Below are 23,196 nucleotides of genomic sequence, written 5' to 3' on the forward strand. Positions count from 1 at the left end.
CACCAGGGAGTTAAGGGATAGAGCAAAATTAAAAGACCCACAGAAAAAAGGCAACTTTCCACTATTGATTAAAGGACAACAAGAGCAGTATACCATCGAGGTCACAGGACCTGGAGGGTCTTATTTGCAAGATTACCTAATTATTATTTTTTTTTTTCGGGCACTCCGCCCGAACCACCTGCTCCGCTGGTGAGCCGGTGGGACCCCCATGCCCATCCCCTCCCCGGTCAAGGGCGAGGCCCGTCCCGCTGCAGCCGACCATGCACCCTACCCGGCCGTGAGCCCCGAGCGCCCATCCACATAGCTGAGTGTGCTCAGCGCACCAAGTTGTTAGCCCCCGCCCCCACCGATGCCACAAGCCTCCAGATATATGGGCCCTCCACTACCTCCGGCACCCAGGGATCTCCGCCACAGAGAAGCCGCGCAGTGAGGGCAAGGGCCGACAGCCACTCCCCAACCCACACCCACAACAACAAGCAGCCCCCCAGGGGCCCCGGAAGGCACCCGGTGGCGCTCTTCACAGCCCCGCTAGGTTGCAGCGAACCTTAAGCCACCAGGCACAAGCTGCTAGGACTCCAGCCCAGTCGGCAGGGGCCCCACCCGGTCGCCCCCCAGCCAACCACGCCCCCATATGACCCACCAGCAACCCACCACCCCCGAAAACCCCAGTGCTCAATGTGTGCTGTTGGCACTTGCAGTTAAAATTGCAGGGTGTGGGGCTGCGATCCTTCAAGCAAGTCGAACCTGAATCACTTGCACGCCTCCTGCCCCGCAGACCCTGGTCTGGTGGAGTGTTGGGAGTTGGATTGTTGTGCGAGTGTATGTGTTCGAAGCTAATATGAGTGGGATTAAATGTCTGGACGGACAAGAAGCATGTCAGGGCAGGCGCGTGACGGGCAAGATGGCAGCCGCTTACTGTAAGGCCACAAAATATCGTCCCGCGGGCCGCGAGTTTGAGACCCCTGCCTCACACAGACACACCCACCCACACACACCCACCCACACACACACACACACACACACACACACACACACACACACACACACACACACACACACACACACACATACAGGTGGTCCCATCACATACACAAACACACAAACACACACACACACACACACACACACACACACACACACACATACAGGTGGTCCCATAACACACACAAACAAACACACACACACACACACACACACACACACCCCACCAACACCTGCTTTGAATGCACCAGCCCCCTCCTGGTTGCACGACCACGGGCGCAGAGCGGCCCGCCATGCGCTTCAACCATGCCGGGCAGCTCAGCGCCCCCATCAGGCCCTTCATCCTAAAAAAATCCTTCGCAAATTGTCTCTCAACAGAGGTGGAGGTTCTAAAAAATATGTAATAATATAATGAGAGAGACTATCCTGGATATACAGTACAATCAAGAAGTATGTGGGACAACTTTATATTTTGTGGAATCCCAGAGAACAACACCGAGTCCCCAGAAAACATGATGAAAGGTGAAAGACTTCCTCCACACCACCCTGAAACTCCCCACGGACACCCCGAAGCAGAGCACCTTCCATGGGGTTTACCCATTGGGACACCACGTGGGGAACCAATAGATTCCCCCGGGAGATTCACAACCAACGGAAGGTGCTGTACAGCATCCTGAAGGAAAACCGGCAAAAGGGTAAACTAGTATGTATATTGTTGATAAACTATATATAAACAGTCAGTCAGTTATTCCCAAACTCCACCACACCCTGGTTATTCTGATAATTATGTATGTATTTTGGTAAATCTGGTAATTAACCTGCAGGATGTAGAAATTAGCATGCTATCTGTGAGGATTAAAAATATTGGTCACTGTCATCATCTCACCTTGCTAATCCCTCCCTCCCTACTTCTCCCATTACTCTCACTCTATTCAGTCTCTCACAATGTGTCTAACTCTGCAATGTTCTTTGTTTATCTTTGTCTATTTGTCATTCGTTTGTGTAGATATGTATCCCTACAAACTTCCTGCAATACTACACAGTAAACACGAATGTAAAGGAGGATAACTCAGACTTATCTATGGGAAAACATGGGCACGGTAGCATAGCTGTTGCCTTGGATGCACTGGGCTGCTGCATGGGAAAACTACAAATCCACATCCATCACCCCCTAACTAACCTCAATGACACCCATTAAGTTTGTTAGTTGGAATGTGAGAGGCTTGGGCTCACCAACTAAACGTAGCAAAATCCTAAGTCACCTCACCAGGATGATTCCCAGCTTCTGTCTACTGCAAGAAACTCACCTCACTGCATCCGAGCATCTCAAACTCAAAGCTAAATGGGTTAATCAGATGTTTTCTGCATCATACCACTCAAGAAAATAACTTTTTCTGTATTGATCAATAAAAGTATCCCATATCAGAGTAAAAGCACAATATCAGACACAAAAGGTTGTTACATAATGATTAACAGAATTTTAGAAAACATCAAATTAACCAAAGCTAATATTTATGGTCCCAATGAGGACAACCCAAAATTCTTTCACAATATATTTTCAAAACATTTAGAATTTTCTGACTTAATTATTTATTCATTATTACATTGGGAGGAGACTTCAACACAGTACTAGATCCAAGTTTAGACCGTTCACAAACCAGAAATAATCACAAATCCTGGCGTTCGTCAGACACTATTAAACAATATATGAGTGATCTTGCCCTTGGCAATTGTTGGCGATCAAATAATCGACATAATAGAGAATACACATATGTGACCGAGGGCAGACTTTAAGTACATTAGGTGGCTTTTGACTTTTTTGCATCATCATCAAAACAAGGTGTCACTTGTGCAAATCAAACAAATATATTTAAAGCTATGACTTGTTAATGACAAGGGTGTGGCAAACTGTGTTTCCCAGATAATCACCTTCAAAGTTTTCCCCACACATGGCTTCATTCAGTCAGCTCCCAGAATGCAAATGGTTGGGGGCCAACCGAGCCTGGCTACTTGTCACATGGCTACTTAACACTCTGCTGAATGGGGCAATCTCTGCATTGTTCTTTTGTTTTGATGGAATGTTGAACAGCGTCATCGACACACATCTTTTTTTTTTTTTGAAAAAAGCTTTAATTTAACAGTGAGAATGTACACGTTTTAAAAAAAATTAAATTATGTAGGAGTTTAAAAGTGCGGACAATACAACAAAATGTAGTCTATCAATTGTATGAGTCTCTGTATATCAGCCTCAGTGTGTCATTTTAGATATAAATGTGCGAATGCCAAATATCTTCAAAGTTGTTGGAGTTATTATGTGGGCTAACCCCAACCCTACCCCAGCTATACTGTGAGACCATGTTTGGGGCCTCATTCAATTTTCTTTTCGCCCCTTGCTGCATTTGCAGGTATACTTGAGAATCTTTTCCATTGTTACTTGTTCATAATCTGCATCACCAACCTCAACGGACTTCATCAAGTCATCAACTCTGGATAACGCTGGTATCAGATCCAGCATAGCTGTCGGAGAACTGACTATTATCGCAGAAAATGAAGTCCAGTACACGCTACTTATTGGATTTATCACTCTGGTCAGATTAAGGTCCACGATATGACTTAGAGCATCCACCACCTGCTTCTCGTAATCCATAACAACACAGAGATAAAAGTTTTCAGAGACAAGTAAAACCGGATCCTTGTCTTGTTTACTGAAGTGACGTCAGCTTGACTTCTTTGTTGGTATACGTTGGTAATCGCCCCCTACACAACGACGTCTCTGTGTGTGTAAAAATAGTACGATTTAAAGGTTGAACTCTGTCAAAGCGGTTTCACATTGCGACTTGACATCGCATGGAATATGGGGAAATTATCTTCACCTGGACGGTCGCTTTAAAGGAAATGATGGAACAGCATTGTTCAGCGCTATTCAGCGTCTTGGTAAGTGAACTGTGTTTCCCCATGTAATCTAACAGGAATATTTAACTCCACAGTTTAACATTTTTTTACTATTTATAAATCAAACTCAGTTTTGAAAATACGTTGAGAGGTAAAAAAAACAAAACAAAGGAACACGAATCTGGAAAAATCTAGAAAGGTTTTTTCAACTTATTTGCTTCCTCCTGGCAATTTTAGAAATGCGCAATAATACAGTTTTTTTGCTGTGGTGGGTCATATATTATTCACCACCCCACCAAAGCTTCTCTACTATTAACTCTGTAATGTCCAAAATCACTGTGGTGTGTGGATGGGATCGTTTGAGCAGCCACACCTGACCTGGATCTAGGTGATTGGGTCAGGGTGGCTGCATACCTGTTGCTCATTGGTTGAGCTAACGAGCAACAGGTTAAAACCCCCATATCACACACACTCAGGATATAGGAGCCCTGTCATGACATGTTCTATCTGCTCCTGGCTAATTCGTACAAGCCTCTCTACAATAAACCGTTGTCTACAACCCATCATCGTCTGTGTCTCTGTGCTGTCTCTTAAACCAACTGGAACCCTCCTGCCAGGTTGCGGTTTAACCCTAGACCCTCAGATTAAAAGTCTGATGCTCTACCAACTGAGCTATCCAGGCACTCTATTGCACTGCAGCTTTGAGGACAGATGTTGTAGTTTGAAAGCATTAACTGAACTGATAATGTTGACCACGGTTTTTTCTTTTCCTTGCATCACTAAATTAAGCTCATTCAACATGTTGGCCAGATCGGTTAAAAAAATACTTTTTAATACCCGCAATCTACCCGCACTACTTTTGCAATCTACCGGTCGATCACAATCGACGTATTGGGCACCCCCGCTCTAGAAGAACACAGGAAAGCTGTCATCGCTATGCCCGACAATTAATCAACCAGATCAGATGGCTACCCGGTGGAATTCTCTACTTATATCACCACTTATATCTCCATTATTCATCAGAATGGTTACAGAGATTAAGTCAACCTCCACCGTGCCTCCGCACATAAAAAACGCTCTCATTTCGGTTTTGCTCAGTGCTGTAACCCAGAAACTTCCCTTAACCATCACAGCGGGCAACATTAGATACCTTAGTATTGATATCTCCACCAATCAGTCAGATTTGTTTGCCCTTAACTTTACTCCATTACTCAAATCCATTGAAGAAGACCTCATTCAATGGAAAAACCTACCCATCTCACTAATTGATAGGATAGCTGCAGTGAAAATTAATATACTACCAAAAATAAACAATATATTTGAAATGACCCCAGTGCAACCAACAGTACATTGGTTTAATACTCTAGACTCAATAGTCAATACATTTGTATTGGAAATACAAGAAACCAAGAATTAAACTAAACAACACTACAGATAAACAAAGACTCTGGAGGCCTAGCAGCCCCAAACTTCAGATACTACTATCTAGCAAACCATCTTCAATTTATAATTAAATGGTTACAACCAGAGAAACAATTGGGCCATGGATGGCGAGACATTGAACAAACAGAATGTCAGTTGTTATCATTATCTTATCTCTAATGGGTCACACTCTATCACCAAACAACTTCACGCCAATCTGGCACAACCCAGATTATCTGGTAAAAAACTGACCAATAATCTTCAGGTCTTGGAAAAGGCAAGGAATTACTCATCTGGTACACATTTTTGAAAACAATTTGCTTATATCCTTCCCAACCTTAACCCAAAGGTATAATATCAGTGGCCATGGCTTCCTTCAATTCATTCAACTACAGCAATCTCTAAATGTTAAAACCAAATTGATGAACATCCTACAACCACCTCCGATGATTGAACATCTTACTCATAGCGATAATTTAAAAAATCCCTTTTCCAGAATATACAAACTTTTATTAAAAACAGATTACACTTTTAGATGACCCACCACTCAAGCATCACCAATCCATTTTGATTTCCTTAACAATTGCTAAGAAAATAATATTACTCAATTGGCAAAACAGAGATAATTTCACCACATCACAATGGTTACACAATGGTGTACATTGTATGGAGAACAGGAATGACTGGAGACGCCGATGGAAGGCGAAAGTGTCACTGCCCTCACCCAAAGTGTCATTGTTTGTGGAGTGGAAAGCTATATCGGAGGATCTGCACCATATTAGAGTTGCCAACTGTTTCCTCTCTCGGCTGTTTCCTGTTTTGGCCGCCAGAATTATAATGGCCGCAAACAAAACAAGCACTAACTGCACAGATCTGACACGGTTTAACCCATTCCTTTCAACGTGCGCATGCCCTGGATCCAACCAAGAAAATACAACATTCTAAATTTACATATGATTGTACTTTTTGGAATATGTATTTACTTATGAACCTTCTGCTTTATTTACTGTTTTTCCCTAAGGTTCTATTTAAAATGATGGGTAAACTTGTTGTATGCAGATATTTTGCAGATACACTTCGTCTCCATGTTTCTTGCACCGTCTCTCGTTTTCTATCCCTCCCATTTCAGCACCGTTTCCGTCTCTTCTCTCCCTTTGCCCTGTTTTTATTTCACCCCCCCCCCCCCCCCCCAACATCACAACATAGCTTCTTCTCTTCTGTTCCCTTTACATTTGCCCTTCAATCTCCCTCATTTTCAGCCCCCTTCCTGCCCCTCCTCCCCCGCCTTCCCCTTTCCTTCCCCTCCTTTCCATCTAAATTGCAAATGGCAGTGGTGCCAACTGCCAGAGCAGCTCCTCAATGTCATTAGAGCTGACCCTTTGGATTAGCAGGAGGAGGGGGGCGGTGTTGGTGGAGCTGCAGATCGATAGCGCAGCTTATCCTCTGGGTTCTTTGACTTCACTTTGTATAAAGGCCCGACCCAAAACGGCTGCCACTGTATTCCTGTCAAAGCAAACAATACACTGTGAGGCGACAATTAAGTCAAACTCAAACTGGAAACAGTTTTGGACACAAACGCGGGAGAGACAAATGATGCATGTTATGCACATATGACAAAATGCATACCTCATTTTAGTGCCTCAATAAAATATCCGTTATATACACAGGCTTTCATATTGCCTACTTGATGAAAGTTGTTATGTTTAAGATTGACAATATCAGGGATATCGGGTGATATCACATACAGTGGTACCTTGAGTTACGAGCGCACTTTGTATTGATTTTCGAGCAAAAATTTGAGTTTTGAGGAGCAAGCTTCAGGTGCACTGCCGCTGGTTGGCGTGGCGAGCAAATGCGGCCACATCCCGCGTCTCACTCCTTCACTTCACGTGGTTACCTAAGCGTGGAAGCATCTCTTTTGTGTTTTGTGCTCGCGATTTGTGCTTTTTGTGCAGGTCTTTTGCCAATTTTTTTTTCGAACCATGGGTTCGAAAAAACGAAGTGCTGAGAAGAAGTAGCGGATGATGTCCATTGACTTAAAGCGCAAAATAATAGAAAAACATGAGCGAGGTGTGCGTGTGGTGGAATTGTCGAGGCAGTACGAGCGTAGTACTTCTACGATATGTACCATACTGAAGCAGAAGGAGGCGGTAAAGGGTACTACGCCAGCCAAAGGCGTTAAAATGATGTCGAAGCTGCGGATCGCTGTACATGAAAAGATGGGGAATCTGCTGTTGGTGTGGTTGACGGAGAAGCAGCTCACAGGAGATAGCGTGACGGAGGGTATCATCTGCGAGAAGGCAAAAATTATCTACACATTCTCTTTAATTATGTTTTATTATGTTTTTATACAATATTTGTGATTTATAAATACATTTTTCTATTTAAAATATAAGAGCAGATTAAATTACGAGCTCTGTCACGGAACAAATTAAACTCGTAAGTCAAAGTACCACTGTAAATATTTTTGAATCATTAAGCAATCATGACTAAAGTTTACATGCAAAACAATTAAAAAGATTGGGAAAAATAAACAAATCAATACACCAAGATCTGGAAGTTAAACTGATGCTGAGTCTGAACTGAGTGACCCACACTATGTGATTGTATACATCTATCAGCATAGATGGGTGTGTGTGTGCGTGTGTGTGTGTGTGTGTTTGTATGTGTGTGTGTGTGTGTGTGTGTGTGTACGCACACTGCGCACAGACATGTAACATGTCATGAGTGTCATACTGTGTCCACTTGGTTTACAGAGTTGGCAGACAGAGCCGGCCACTGTGAGCTCCACCAAACCTGATAGGTGCCCCTATCAGAGACAGCTAAAGTCAAAGCCCATTACAAATACCCTGTTTGTGTGTGTGTGTGTGTGTGTGTGTGTGTGTGTGTGTGTGTGTGTGTGTGTGTGTGTGTGTGTGTGTGTGTGTGTGTGTGTGTGTGTGTGAGTGTGTGTGATCACGTTACCAGAACTCTGTTACTTGGTAGCATAACGTGCCAAGCACTCACCCACAACAAATAGTCTCCATGTTTCCAAAAACCACAGTCAGCCTGGAGTGGTGTTGAATGCCTCAAAATGCATCTCTCCCCATAAAACTCAATATGCACACAAACACATCCAGTACATTTTTTGTACTGGTATCAAAGTGAGGTCCGATGTTAATACACCTGGTCAGCAATGCCTCATGTTTCTGGTGCACTTGTAAACCAAAAAATTGTAAATTTTGACACTGGACTTCACAAGTATAGTTAAACACACACACACACACACACACAATTGTGCTGGTGTCAAAGTGAAGTCCGATGTAAACACACCTGGTCAGGTCATGGGTCAGAAACATGGGTCCACCACGTCAGGACCCATGTTTCTGGTGCACTTCTAAACAAAAAATAGACAATTCGCAGACCGGTTTTAACACTGACAGGAGGGAACTGTAGCTCTAATTTCAACATTTTTTTGGAAGCACAATGACAGGATTTGTACCAGTGCAGTGATTCTGAACCTGGAGTGCCAGACCCTCACTGGAGGTACGTCAGAGAACGCAGGGGGGTCCTGATTTGACGATTTTAAGCGCATTTTTCCTAATAGACAAATATTGGTTCAAAACTCCTTATTATTGTTAGTCCAAAAGTCGAATGACTGTATCTTATCATGTATTGTGTGCTTTGAAAATCTTGTTCTCTCTGCCATGAAACAAATGGTTTTTAAATATATAAAAACAAACAAGAAAAAATGTATCGCTTCTTTCAAATAGAGGGGTCTCAGGTGGAATCAGAACTGATTCACCGTCGAGTCAATCACCCACATTTTTAATTTTTTTTTAATTTTTGTTACGAACGCGGATGAGACCAAAGTGCAGGACACAGACTTTGGGAACGTAAAGGGAAAAGTTATTTATTTTTGTCAGTCTCATTTGCAAAAGAGGATTTCATCTTAATGTGACTTCCCAGTTTGAAAAAAAGGTAATAAATAAAGGCTATAGTTGATCCGACGCACATTTTAAAGGAGGGCATAATGGAAACGGGGAAGGTTTGTCGACTGAGCGCGGCATTCACGAATCCCATGAGTGCACGGGAATGAAAGTGAGGATGCCCAGTTTTTATTTCACCCCCCCCAACATCACTGCTCCTTCTCTTCTGTTCCGTTCACATTTGCACTTCAATCTCCCTCCTTTTCAGGCCCCTTCCTCCCCCTCCTTCCCCTCCTTTCCATCTAAATTGCACGCTTCTCTTTCAAGTCATACCTTCCATTTATTCTGCCTGTAACTTCATCAACGGTGTATTGTTTTGTTCCAACTCTTCAACAATGGCATCGCTGGCAGGCTCCGTATGCTCTGCTCAGCCGTAAAAATAAATCTGATCAAAGGGAGATTTGTCCAAAAAATGTCTATATTGCACTACTCTGCCAGTGTTAATGGATCGTTATACTTTATTTTATGTCTGTTGTGAAGCGGCCATAAACCCATGGTAGGACAGTTACATAAGTACTTGTTAGAGTCTGGTCATTTTTATTTGAAAGGATGAAAGAAATTAGGTTTTTAACAGTAAGAGTGTGTAAGAGTGTTTAGTGTCACCATCGTAGTCTAGAATACAATGATGTCTAGTGCCACCTGTTGGCAAAAATGGCTATAATAATAACTGATGTGATGGAACTCAAGTATTTTACAAATATTTTGTGGATGAAAAACAGCCCAGTGAGAAATAAATAATCATCTAATCCTGTGTTTCCTCGTGGTTGTTACGAGACAAGTTAAGTGGTTTGAAAGGGATAGCAGCGTGCATGTCAAAACTTGCCAAATATGTTAATTACATTCATAAAAGATTCACCAAGCCCATACTTTCCCGTCAAATAAGACGCTTCAGTATTTCCTTATTTACAAACCAGCAGGGATACTCATGGCCCGCTCATTTTAATTCTCCTATTCAACTTTTTCCTTCTTAACCTTACTTAAAACAGATTAAATCTAACAACAAAAAAGAAAACTCGCCAAAATTAAGCAGATTGAGTTTTAATACATAAAGATAAGACGTGGTAGAATTTTTGTGCTCCTACGGTTTCTGCAGTTTCTGTGGTAGTTCAGTTCCACAGGAAAACCGCAGAGCTGACAACTCTGAACACGGGTTGAGTGTTTGTCTACAGTGGTTTGCTGCTGATGTGACCCTTGATTTAACATTAACTTTGTGATGACTGGCTTCACTTACATCAATGGCTCCGGTTAAATTTTGATATATCTATCTATCTATAGATAGATAGATAGACAGATAGATAGATAGATAGACAGATAGATAGATAGACAGATAGATAGATAGATAGATAGATAGATAGATAGATAGATAGATAGATAGATAGATAGATAGACAAACAGACAGACACATAGATAGATAGATAGATAGATAGATAGATAGATAGATAGATAGATAGATAGATAGACAAACAGACAGACACATAGATAGATAGATAGATAGATAGATAGATAGATAGATAGATAGATAGATAGATAGATAGATAGACAGATAGATAGACAGATAGATAGACAGATAGATAGATAGATAGATAGATAGATAGATAGACAGATAGACAGATAGATAGATAGATAGATAGATAGATAGATAGATAGATAGATAGATAGATAGATGGCAATAACAGTAATACAGTAACAATAATCAAAAGGAACAAATTGGTGATATGGAAAAAAAAAAAAAGAAAATACAAATAGAAAAAAAATATACTATAAACCAAGAAAAAACAAAACAACTAAAATAGAAACATTTGGTCATGTGGAACGACCCTTAAAATGAACAATAAATGAACAATAAAACACTGCATCAACAGCGTGACGTATATATGCTTCGTTGCGGACCTCAGCTGGGGAACCCCCCCCCCTCTCTCGCGCATGCGCAGTTTACTTTCCGAGCTGCCGTCGTTGGTCTCGCTGCGGGAGTTCACAGCAGCGCTGCACCTGCACACACGGTCGTGTTATTTGGGACGTTGTTTCTTTCTCGCCAGTTCTTGACTATAATGTTTGCTTGTTTTTTTCCCCCCCTCGGAGCGTTTTGGACTCGTGTGGCGCGATGTTCGGACGCACGTTCGGGAACTTTTCCATCGACCTCAACCCGGCGAACGGCGGAGGCAGCTACTCCGGCGGGGACGCCCTGACGGGACGGATCTCCTTCGAGCTGCGGGAGGAGGTGAAGATCAACCGCGTCGCGGTGGCGCTGCGGGGGAGGGCCGGCGTGTTCTGGGCCGGTGTGGGAAGCAAGAAGACACATCACAGCGCCAAGCTGGACGTCTTCAAGTTCAAGGTGGTGGTCATGCCACAAGACACAGGTGGATATATTATATTATATTATTATATGCCAGTGTTCACTACGCCAGCGTTCGCAATCGCCACGCTCTTTTTTTAGTCGTACGATAAGTACAAAATGAGTTGTTCCATTTTGGTACACTTTATACACTACTCACAAAAAGTTAGGGATATTTGGCTTTCGGGTGAAATCTATGGAAAATGGAAAAAGTTCACGCTACAGTGATATTATATCATGAAAGTAGGGCATTGAAGTAGAAGCATGCAATGGTGATTTCCTCATCTCAAACAATTTATTGAAACAAAAGCCAACAACAGTGGTGAGTATACCACAACAAAAAATGTCAATGTCTCATTAACTTGTCATGTGCCCTTGAGCATCAATTACAGCTTGACAACCACGTCTCATGCTGTTCACAAGTCGACTTATTGTCTGCTGAGGCCTGGCCCCCCACTCTTCTTGAAGGGCGGCCCTCAGGTCATTGAGGTTCTGGGGTACAGAGTTACGAGCCTCTACATGGCCACTCAGCTGATCCCATAGGTTTTCTATGGGACTCAGGTCTGGAGAAAGTGCAGGCCACTCCATTTGAGGTGCCCCAGTCTCCAGCAGCCGTTCCCTGATGATGTGACCTCCATGAGCTGGAGCATTGTCATCCATGAAGATGAAATGAGGCCTGTGTTGTTCATGCAGGGGCACAATGACTGGATTAATGATGTTATTCAGGTAGTATGGGCTTGTCACTGTACCATTCATAAAGTGTAGGGCAGTTCTGCATTGACTAGACACACCTGCCCACACTGTAACACCACCACCACCAAAGACTCGTCTGGTGACAACAGTGGCTGATGCGTAGCGCTCTCCTTGATGTCTCCAACATCGTTGGCGGCCATCATTTCTGCTCAACGTGAATCAACTTTCATCAGAGAACAGCACTGAGGCCACTGGTCCCTCGTTCAGCGTCAATGCTCCCTGGCCCGTGCAAGACGATGATGCCTGTGCCTGGTGGATGGTCAGGTTCCCCTGCAGGCTAACTAGCACGCAGACCAAGCTGATGTAAACGGTTTTGAATGGTCTGACGTGACACTTGGGTGCCTCTCACCTCCCTTAAATGTGCCTGGAGTTGAGTGGCATTCATCATCCGGTTCCGCAGGGCACTGTTCACAATGAAGCGCTCATCAGTGTGGGATGTGGCCAAAGGACGTCCACTTCTATGCCTTTCTGTGACTCTTCCAGTCTCTGTATCTCTGTTGCAACCTGCTGATGACACTCTGTGACACTCTAAGCTCAGTGGCCACTTCCCTCTGAGAACATCCTGTTTGAAGCCTCACAATGGCGAGGTACTGTTGATCAATTGTTAGGTGTCGTCTTGGTCTCATGATGTCAAAATGTGAACAGCATGATGAAGAGGACTGTTTAAATACCAATTCTAATCGAACCAGGAAATGTATTGGTTGTTTCATGCACAACACCTGTTGTGAATTTTGCCGTTCAGCTCCTTGTTAGAGAGCAGCAAGTTGTGCAAAAAGTACTGAAACATTGAACAGTTGGACATGTGCATTCAAAAGTTTAGAGAAGGTGAAATTAAGTTCACCTGTAAAGGTTATAGTGCATTTTAGGTTCATCCTGAAATTTCACCCAAAAGCCGAATATCCCTAACTTTTTGTGAGTAGTGTATATGCTAACCATAAGTCTGGCTGCAAGTATATTTCAGTTTACTGAGCATCATAACATTTATACTTGAGCATGCTGGGTTTTTTTCTTTACAAGGGTTTCTCTGCAGCTGGTCCGACAAAGCTTCTGCCAGGGACGCATGTTTATCCTTTCACATTTCAGCTGCCACACGGGAGAGTATGTAAATGTATTTCTTAAAAAAAAAAATTGTGGGTGGATAAAAGTTTTTTTTCTGGCTGTTAAGTAGAATTTTGTACATTTTTTGTCGTTATCATGAGTTGTTTGAGGCTTGGGCGATATATGGTTTTAATATCAATAGCGTGATATGAGAATATAAATCATCTGGGATTTTGGTTTACGTGAGATCTTGATATAGTTTAATGTTTTCTTTAAGCAGCATTACAGTAAAATAATTTTCTTTTCTCCACGTAGTGACTTCCCCTCCTCTTTCCATGGTTTCCACGGCGAAATAGTCTACACCCTGACAGTGGCTATAGACAGGCCGTGGCACATGTCTAAAGAGTTTGTGACAGAATTCAATTTTGTAAATCCTCATTGTGCAAACCAAACAGAACTTATGGTGAGTTACTGGATACAGTTGCAGTAAGTATTTCTGTTTGTTAGAAATCCTCGAAATGAGCAATTTCCTTATAGCAAGAATGACGGGAGTGTTTGAACCATATTACTCGCACTAAAATATGGTTTTCAAGCTGCAAACTGAAATATATGGTTATAGCCATTTGTTAAGCACATAGCTAATTGACAATGCAAATATGAATGGTTAGTGTGGTGGCTTATCGATTCGGTCATTAGGCAATTTGGAATTGATTCTAAATCGTTACTGATTCTTGATACCCAGCCATAGGTTGACATCAGCAGACCCGACATGAGTAAATAAAATTGAACTACAGTAGAGAAAAACATTAACTCACACTGACTCTTCTTTGGTCTCGTCCGTCTGGAGAGGAAGGCATTCCTCCCTGGTACGGTGACGCCAGCATCTCCATATGTGTCTGTATAAGTTTGGGTGTATCATTGTCATTGCTGTTTAGATAGATAGATAGATAGATAGATAGATAGATAGATAGATAGATAAAAATTGGCAAGATGAGATAAATATAACATTTTACAAAAACATATTTGGCAATATACAATAAACCAAAAAATTAACCAAAAAAAAGAACAATTTGCATAAATCTAATATACAATCTATAGATACACCTTGTGTGGATCGTGCCTCAAATGTCACATTTATCATGTGTTACATACAGAATTACATGAAGGCACAATCAGTTTTAACACTCGCTTTGTGTTCGCCCAAGGGGAACTGGTCACCATCTTCTGTGAGTTCAGCAACGCCTCGTCTCGCACGGCCAAGCCCGAGGCGCGGCTCTTCCAGTAGCAGGCCTTCTTCACCCACGGCCACAAGTCCCAAAGGAGGATCCTAAGCTCCTGACCCTGGGGGGCGGGGCCGCCGGTCCGAGGCCACACCTCCAAGGCCACCAGCCAGATCACACTCACCATCCCTGCCGACACAGCATTCACCATCTCCAACTGTAACCTCATAGAGGTGGACTACGTCGTCGAGGTTGGTGAAGAGAGATAGATAGAGAGAAAAACCTTGAACTTCACAAAAAGCACGAAACAGATTTGGGGCTATGTTTTCAAAAATCTTATTTCAGAATCAAGCTTTATTGGCCAGGTATCTGTGACTCTCCTTACAGTAAAATGTAAAAATAAGAAAGAAAGAAAGAAAGAAAATAAAAGTAAAGCTGCTTTATACTGTAGTCACCAGTGTGTGTCCAAAAATGGCATCATCGGAGCAATTTAATTGATACATTGGGTGAATGAATTCTGAATGAATTCTTTGTTTTTGGTGATTCTTTTCTGCCCTGTTAGGTCAGCCTCTGTGTCAGCGGTTCCCCAGACCTTGAAGTTCTGTTTCCCATCATCATCACCGCGCTTCCTGGACGCATCGCACCCCCGCCACATTTGTGAAGATGTCCAACTGTTTTTCCAAAATATTTTAATTTCTCTCCTGAAGAAGCACCTTTTGTTGCACATCTGCCAAAAACGGATCGTCAAAGTTGACATTGTTGAATAACAAAATATATTCTTCTTAAATTCTAAGTGTGTTTTAGATTCCTTCGTTACCTTTTATGTTGTAAACAGTATTACTCAGGGATTTCTCAGAATGGTATTATGTATGTTCAATTATTATTGATCAGACAGTTTTGATCAGTTTGCCTCTGTTGCTATGCTTGTTTTTTTATTGTGCTTTTTGTTTTTTTACTGTGACAACTGTTTCATGGTTCTCTGGAATTACATTGTGCATAAATAGATTGGAAACTTGAGTTTTTTTAAGCACGTGTTGAATGTAGTCACTCCATTTACTGAGTAGTGCATTATTGTACGACTCACTCAATACAAGTGAATGTACTGAGTGACACATGAGAATTTCAGGCAGCCTTGAGGTGGTTACTTGATATGTATTTCAGATGCTACCATGGTTTTAAATATACATTTGAGTTACTTATTTGTTTTCTGGTTTCAAATAACCAAGCGTTTACTATTTCAAAGAACCACGTTTTTTTTTTAAACTCTGACAGTGTTTGCTATCATTTTCTCTCTTATTGCCACTATTCAAGCGTTTTTAACGGCGTGTGCCTGTATCTTCTTGAATCTACAATATTCAAACCACTGCTGATGTACAATTTTCTCCCTGTAAAATATATGTGGATTCATTCTGACTTAATTTTGTATTTAATTACTATTTAATTTTGTGCCTGGGATTATGGGTTAATATTGAGTGAATATGCTGTCAGGAGTGTACAGCTAATGATGAGCAAGTCAAAAATGCATGTTTACACACAAGTGTGGCTTTTAAGTATGATAAAACACACGTGTGTGTGTGTGTGTGTGTGTGTGTGTGTGTGTGTGTGTGTTTATTTATATATATATATGTGTGTGTGTTTATTTATATATATATGTGTGTGTGTGTGTGTGTGTGTGTGTGTGTGTGTGTGTGTGTGTGGATAGATCCGGTGAATGCATCAATCCTGAAACAAATTCATTTTCTGAGTTTCCCCCTTTTTTTTTTTTTTGTTTATTATACTTATTTAAAAATCAGGCCACATCGGCTGCATAACTGCCGAACCTGATGTCATCAAGAGTCACATTTTGACCGAATGCGGTTGGGCTTTTATACCGCTTCTATCACTATGTCGCAAATCAGAGGCAGAACTGCTCTACGGCAATATGCAACATCATTTGAAGTCAGCCTGCTTTACGTTATCTGCACGTGGGAGCGAATGTAAACAAACACGGAGGAGCGTGGCGCTTCACGGACCAATCAAGGCGCACGGAGCTAACATTGAAGAGAAAAAACCACCGTCCCTTGTTTACAACTTTTCAAACACCAACTTGTGTCCGATGAGGAAATCTCAAACTGCACGATGGCAACATTCATGGATGACGACAACATTTCTCCGTCTGCCACCGAGCCACCACAACGTGAGGTGAGGGGGAGACCGAGCCGAATCAAAGTACCTTTTCGATTTGCTGATCGTGTTTTAGTTCAAGGTTTCGGAGAATGGAAGTGAACACAAACAAGTCATTTGAGTCGAGTCATGTCTCAAGTCTAGTGGAGTCAAGTTACCAAGTCTACAATTTCCAAGTGCAAGTCGAGTTTCAAGTCATTTACCTTCTATCAAGTCAAGTTTCAAGCATCAAAACAGTGACTCGAGTCCACATCTCTGAGTTCAGGTATGGGGTTAGAGATGTTTAAGTTCAGGGTTAGGTCCATGTCCAGTACATTTTTGAGTATGAGGTTCCGGAACAATGGCGGCCACCGGTGAAAGGCCAGGTTGTAAACACTGGTTGAATAATTGAGATCTCTTGACACGCCCTACACCCTAAAGTGATAAAGGTCGGTTTCTCTTCAGCGCTGGTTACAGGGAAAACAAACACCCTCCGGCGAGCATCACCAGCAGTCAGGCCATGTTGAACACCGTCAAGGCCTTTTCGGTGGAGTACAACCCCGTCAACAAAGACAACACCTTCGCCGGCGGCGATCTCTTGGCGGGGAACGTGTTGCTGGAGCTGGGGTCGGACTGCAGCGTGACCTCGCTCCACGTGAAGCTGAAGGGGAAGGCGCGGGTCAGATGGACCGAGACGTACGGAAAAACAGTGGTGGCGTACTTCGCCAAGGAGAAGTTTTTCAGCATCAAGCACTTTGTCCTCCAGCAGCACAGAGGCCAGGGTGAGCACCCCCTGCATTCAGTCACTGGCAGTAGAATTTCACTGGCGCAATGTTGGATATTTGTCACTTGTTGATACAAGGTTTTAAGGTTAATCTTTAGGTGTCTTGTGTATTGTGAGATTTTTTTTTCTTCTTGCTTCATTAGGGTCAAGTATTGTTTTTGTTAATGTATAACCGACCTCTGTAGTCTATGGATGTCAAGGATCCGACGAACTCACAGGCAAAATTAATAAGATGTGTATTCGGGGGAAGTTCCAACATGGTTCAGTCTTCTGGGTGGAGTTTGTGATCAACAACGACTACCTCACCAAGAGGCCGCCACGCGCATGCAGTTTACAGAACTATCAGATCACGTGACAGATATAGTGGCAATTGGACTCTTAACCATGCAAAGTTACACATTATCTTATTGTCCTATTATCTATATTATATATATAGTATTATTTTATTACTATTAAACTTAATTATGTTTGGAAAAAAATAAGTGAATGCATTACCAGAAGACAGTCAACATCACAGTCAACATTTATATACATTCCAGAGATATCAATGTACACAAACTTTTCGAATTATAATTACTGGTAACAATAACCATAAGCAATAACATAAAACAAGGAACATGTATTTTTTGTGTATGTGTTTTGAAATATTTTCATTCTTTTTGTGTTTTTGGTGTAGCTCACTACACACAATTCATTTCAATATATATACTCTCCAATTGGAGTCAGGTAAACCACTTACAATAGTAAAATTTTTTATATGTTTATGAAATACATTACTATTGTGAATGCCGTTTTCTGTTGATTTACAAAGTGCCTTAAAATAATTGTGTTCCCCAAAATGGATTAATAATTGTGATAAATAATCGTCATCACAATATTGAATAAAATAATCGTGGTTATCATTTTAGCCATAACCATGCAGTCCTATTTCAGAATGAAAACCAGCGTTAGATCGGACCCACCCACAGCCACAAACACCACCCGATCATAGAATTACACTGTTACCAGGCTGGAATGAATGTACTTCTGCAGTCACAAAACCCACCGGAACAGAGAGCGAAGCACACTCGTCCATTGAACTTTTACGAAGGGTTGACTACCCCGCACCCCGCGTATTGCAGCCTGCAGCTATAGTTAGTATTTTTTTTTATAGTGTGTTGTTAATTCTTTGGTTAATTGCATATGGCCAAATTGTTAAAGTCAATTTTTAGGTTTATTTTCCTGTTTGATTTTTTTTTTCTTTCTTTTTGTATTGTTTAGTGTTAACTGTATATTGGCATGTTTTTCTATATTGAAGTTATTTTTTAGGTTTATGGTATATTGTTTTTTTATCTATCTATTTTTAAGAAAGTATTTTTAGCACTTATAGTTACATAGCAGTAAAAGTTAATAGTTATTAAGTTGAAGTATTTTCTATTTCAGACAGCACAGTTGTTGCCCAAGGAAGCCATGTCTACCCATTCACCTTTCAGATTCCTTCACAGTACGTTTTATCTCCATTCAGTTTAAGTCTGACAATAGTCAATACATTTTCAGATGTATACCCCGTTATGACCCCATATCACCTATTATCTTTTTACTTATTCTATTTTACTGTTTGGTTGCTTATTCTATGTACTGTACATGTAAATGGTATTTCTATTTAATGTGCATTCTATTGCTGTTACTCTATATTTTATGTTTCCCCATTGAGCTGCTGCACCGCTTGAAGAGAGTACTTGAAGATAGTATTATCTTATCTTATCTTATACAACTGGCAAAATGTGTGATACTTTTGTGAAATAAATCAGTCAATAAATGTCCCATATTCTGCAATCGGTTCCATTCGTTTTTCCTTTCAGAGATCTGCCGTCCTCCTTCGATGGCAAGTGGGGAAGGATCCGCTACTCGGTGAAAGCCTTTCTGAGCCGGCCTCTGAAAATGGACAGCAAAGCTAAGGCCAAGTTCAACATTGTTTCCAAAACAAACCCCAACTGTTGTCCAGGACTGGTGGTATGGATCTACTAATATCTTCTATAACATATTATACTCATCAAGAATGTTCTTTAATCTCTCTCTAAATAACCTGGTTTTCCCTTTCAGACACCACAGCACGAACACAAAGACAAGAAAATGAATCTCTTCAACTCGGGAAAAGTCGTCATGGATGTAAACCTCGATAAAATGGGCTACTGCCAAGGTCATTCGAACTATTTATTTTTCCGTTAGATATAAGTCCATCATGAATTTAAAATAAATGCTGAGACGGTCGCTGTCTAGTGTGGTGCAAAGGTCCTTCTCTGTAATAAGCTCTTTTATTATTTCAGATCAGATAAGATAACATGACCTTCCATTTGTATATGGTGAGATATAATTACCTTGCATTAACACTCAAAAAACAACAGTCAACAAATCAGGCGGTTCTCTTATACTTATTTATAAGTGAAATTCTCAAGAACTGGCAAAACTCTGGTGAATGAGACAATAGGTCACTTTGGAGTGCTGCTGTACAGGTCACTGGTGGGAAATGGTTATTCCACATGGTGAGTGATGACATTTAGGTATTACAAATATATTAAAAATGGTGACTGACAACACTGAGCTCTCCTGCTGAAAAAAATTGAAAGGTCTGATGAAAGTCACAAAAGCACATGGCAAAGACAAAAATATTGATTTATTGGATGAAATTGGATTGCTTTTATATCAGCCGTATATGGTGAAATAGAATTACTTTGTCTCGTATTGTCTTAATCAATATAGGTTTGTATATTAATGTCTAAAAATGTCAAAAAAATTCATTGTCATTCAAGTGCCTATGTACAGTATGCATATTTAAAATATTTGTGTATATATCAAGAAGAATAGAAGTGGTCCTTTTATAAGTCTATTTATCTATTAAGTTTATTATTTATTAAAAGCAATTTTTTTTTTTTCTCCTCACAGGCCAGGGAATTAAAGTCACTGCCTTCATCCAGAACAGCTCATCCCGGGAAATTAAGCCCAAATACTGTCTCTATAGAAAGGTGAGTTTTTTTGCGGAGGGAAAGAGGAAAGTGAGCACCAAAGACCTGCTGAAGGAGGTGGGGGAGCCCATCCCTCCATCCTGCAGCCAGAACGTCAGCAGAACCGTCACCATCCCCCACAGCACCGGCCTGGCTATCCTCAACTGCAACATCATCAAGGTGGAGTACAGACTCAGGGTAGGTGTCTCCACGGCCATGATGGATGGATGGATGGATGGTAAAGAGACTGATTGATAGATAGATAGATACAGACTCATAAAACAATCAAAAACAATGGCCAATAATATTAATAACAATGAAGTGATGAGAATAAAAAATTGAATAAAGAAAATGGAAATATACAATACATATACAATACAATATAGTCCACTATAAGTATCAAGATTAACTAACTACAAGCTAGAAAAATGTGAAAATATGAAGAAAAACAAGAAAGAAATACAATAAAAACATAAAATAAATCATATCAATACAATTTGAAAAAAATGTCATCTTCTTATCAGAGCCTATTCCTGTCGTTACGGGGAGGGGTGGGGTAGTCGGCAGGATACATGAAATCCAGATCATAACTCGTCCATGGGTCAACCTTTCCCGGCGCTCCAGGTTTATCTGGATGTGAAGTACGCTTCAGACCCGGAGATCAAGTTCCACATCGTTGTCCTGCCCGCCTCCGAGACCCCGGACCCGGAGGAACCGCCCACCTTTGGGGGGTTTTGGAACCCACCAGAGGACAAGGAACGGGGACCAGGCTGGAGCCAGGCTGTACCAAACCCCGCTTCCCACCTATGAAACCATATAGCCCCCAGTGTCTGGATTTTAACACAAGATCCTGGAATTTCAACATAGATTTAAATGTTAGAAAGACAGATTTAGAATTGCATTCATGTTGTGTATTTATAGTTACATTTATCAGTTATTATTCAACATATTATTCTTGATAGCAAGGGAGTTAATAAATTATCTCTGTGTAGAAATAAATGACTCAATACCGTTTTTCATGATCTACTACACTATATTGTTGACTTGAGATAATAACACACAAAGAAAATCACCATAACTTTTTTTTATTATGTGAAAATAAATACCTGTCTAGTCTTTTCTAAAAAAAAAAAGTGGATATCATAATAAATTGTGACGATTTAATGATTCTGTTTAAACTATTGAAGACAATGGTTGACAAAATGCCTATTCCATTACACAAGGGAAAATCTTACCAGCTTGTTGCTCCAGTTTAGCTTATCTGGATATGCCCCTACAGATAACTGGCCTCTCCCGTTTCCTCTGAGGAACTCAAAGGGTCACATACCGTCGATGTAAACCAAATGGTTATGATTGATTTTTGTGTGACTCTTCCCCTGAAAGTTGGGTGGATGGAAAAAAGGCAATGACTATTATTGCGGGCGGGTGGGTTTGTCCTGTGCATAGCCATAAAAAAAACAGAAGAAAGAAGAGAATGGAATTGACTTTATTACACTTATAATACGAGAAAACTTAGAGAAGTGAACTTGTTTAGCTGTCTTGAGAAAGCAAGGCGATGCCATATTATAAGATCCTGTTTAATTTGTATATATTATATATATAAATATATATATTCAATATACAGTATATAAATATATATGTATATATATATATGTTAATATATTACACACACAAGTATGGGGAGTTTTTCTTCCATTCACATTAGTCTTAGGTCCTTTCAAAGCTGTACCTAAATTGCCTATAGAAATTAAACAAGGCACAGATTTCCACAGACTTAACATATTGATTAGAATGTAAGATAGTTCTAACGTTAATGTGTTTACCCTATATGTACCTTTATAGGAATAATAGTTAATAGTTTATAATAATATATGAAAAAAAAAAAAATCATTATTAGAAAGAAAACCTGTAGATCAATATACTAATATGGCAATATACAAAAAACAAACAACACAAAAAAAGGACAAACCATAAAGACTTCACGCCCTGGTTTGAGCCCCACTGACCCCCTGCGTATGAATGAGTGGGTGTGCCTCTGAGAAGTTTGAAAATGGGCGCGGCCTCACAATCCCCCACCTTATTTTCCTTAATATTTGTGACGTAGGGAGCCACTAAAAGTCGCAATCTACATCAGCGTCCTCCCTGCCCGCTTTGTGCTGATTTTAACCACTAGACTGCGCTGATTCACACTTACTATCTGTAATTTCAATTTAATAACCTTTATAAAGAAACGTTAATATTATGACCAGGATTGATGTGTTTGATTAGAGAACAGTCATATATTTCAGGTGACAGCTCGGAAAATACGTTGTGTTTGGTTTGCATCACAGGGAATTGCAAAGTCTATGTCAAAGTCTTCTATCACACTCTTGGCCTATCGACCCACTGTCAACGAGTAGAGGAAAAACAGAGGAAGAAGGATATTATTTACAGTTTTTCACAATTGGTTTAATGCATTTCTCAACACTGGGTTCACCTTTTCAAAACGCTTCACACAGTCAACACAGCCGCAGTGTGTGTGGACGAAAACAGGGATGATTTCTCGTTGCTCTGACACAAAATGCGTTCAATGGGCACATCTTTCAAAACGCATGAATTAATTTTCTCACTCCAACTCAAACCACCATCAAAACTCTGTATCTACAGCACATTTTGCAGTCGTTTACAGACTCTTTTCAAAACT

General features: G+C 40.9%; 1 protein-coding gene and 1 long non-coding RNA gene across 2 annotated transcripts; both read left to right on the top strand.

Annotated features, from left to right (window-relative positions):
• Positions 1-13,737: 13,737 nt before the first annotated feature.
• LOC307232475 lies at positions 13,738-15,520 on the top strand. Its single transcript, XR_013844236.1, has 3 exons — positions 13,738-13,849; positions 14,592-14,857; positions 15,169-15,520. It is a non-coding gene; the product is annotated as an uncharacterized lncRNA (long non-coding RNA).
• Positions 15,521-17,268: 1,748 nt separating this feature from the next.
• Positions 17,269-21,323, top strand: LOC307233031 (arrestin domain-containing protein 3-like; the record flags this gene model as incomplete). Its single annotated transcript, XM_080004244.1, has 6 exons — positions 17,269-17,530; positions 18,955-19,015; positions 19,374-19,524; positions 19,615-19,711; positions 20,455-20,711; positions 21,138-21,323. The coding sequence occupies 6 exons, from the start codon at positions 17,269-17,271 to the stop codon at positions 21,321-21,323; spliced, it is 1,014 nt and encodes a 337-aa protein (XP_079860370.1).
• Positions 21,324-23,196: the final 1,873 nt, after the last annotated feature.

The sequence above is a fragment of the Zeus faber genome, assembly GCF_960531495.2.
Source record: "Zeus faber genome assembly, chromosome: 7".
Lineage (NCBI taxonomy): Eukaryota > Metazoa > Chordata > Actinopteri > Zeiformes > Zeidae > Zeus > Zeus faber.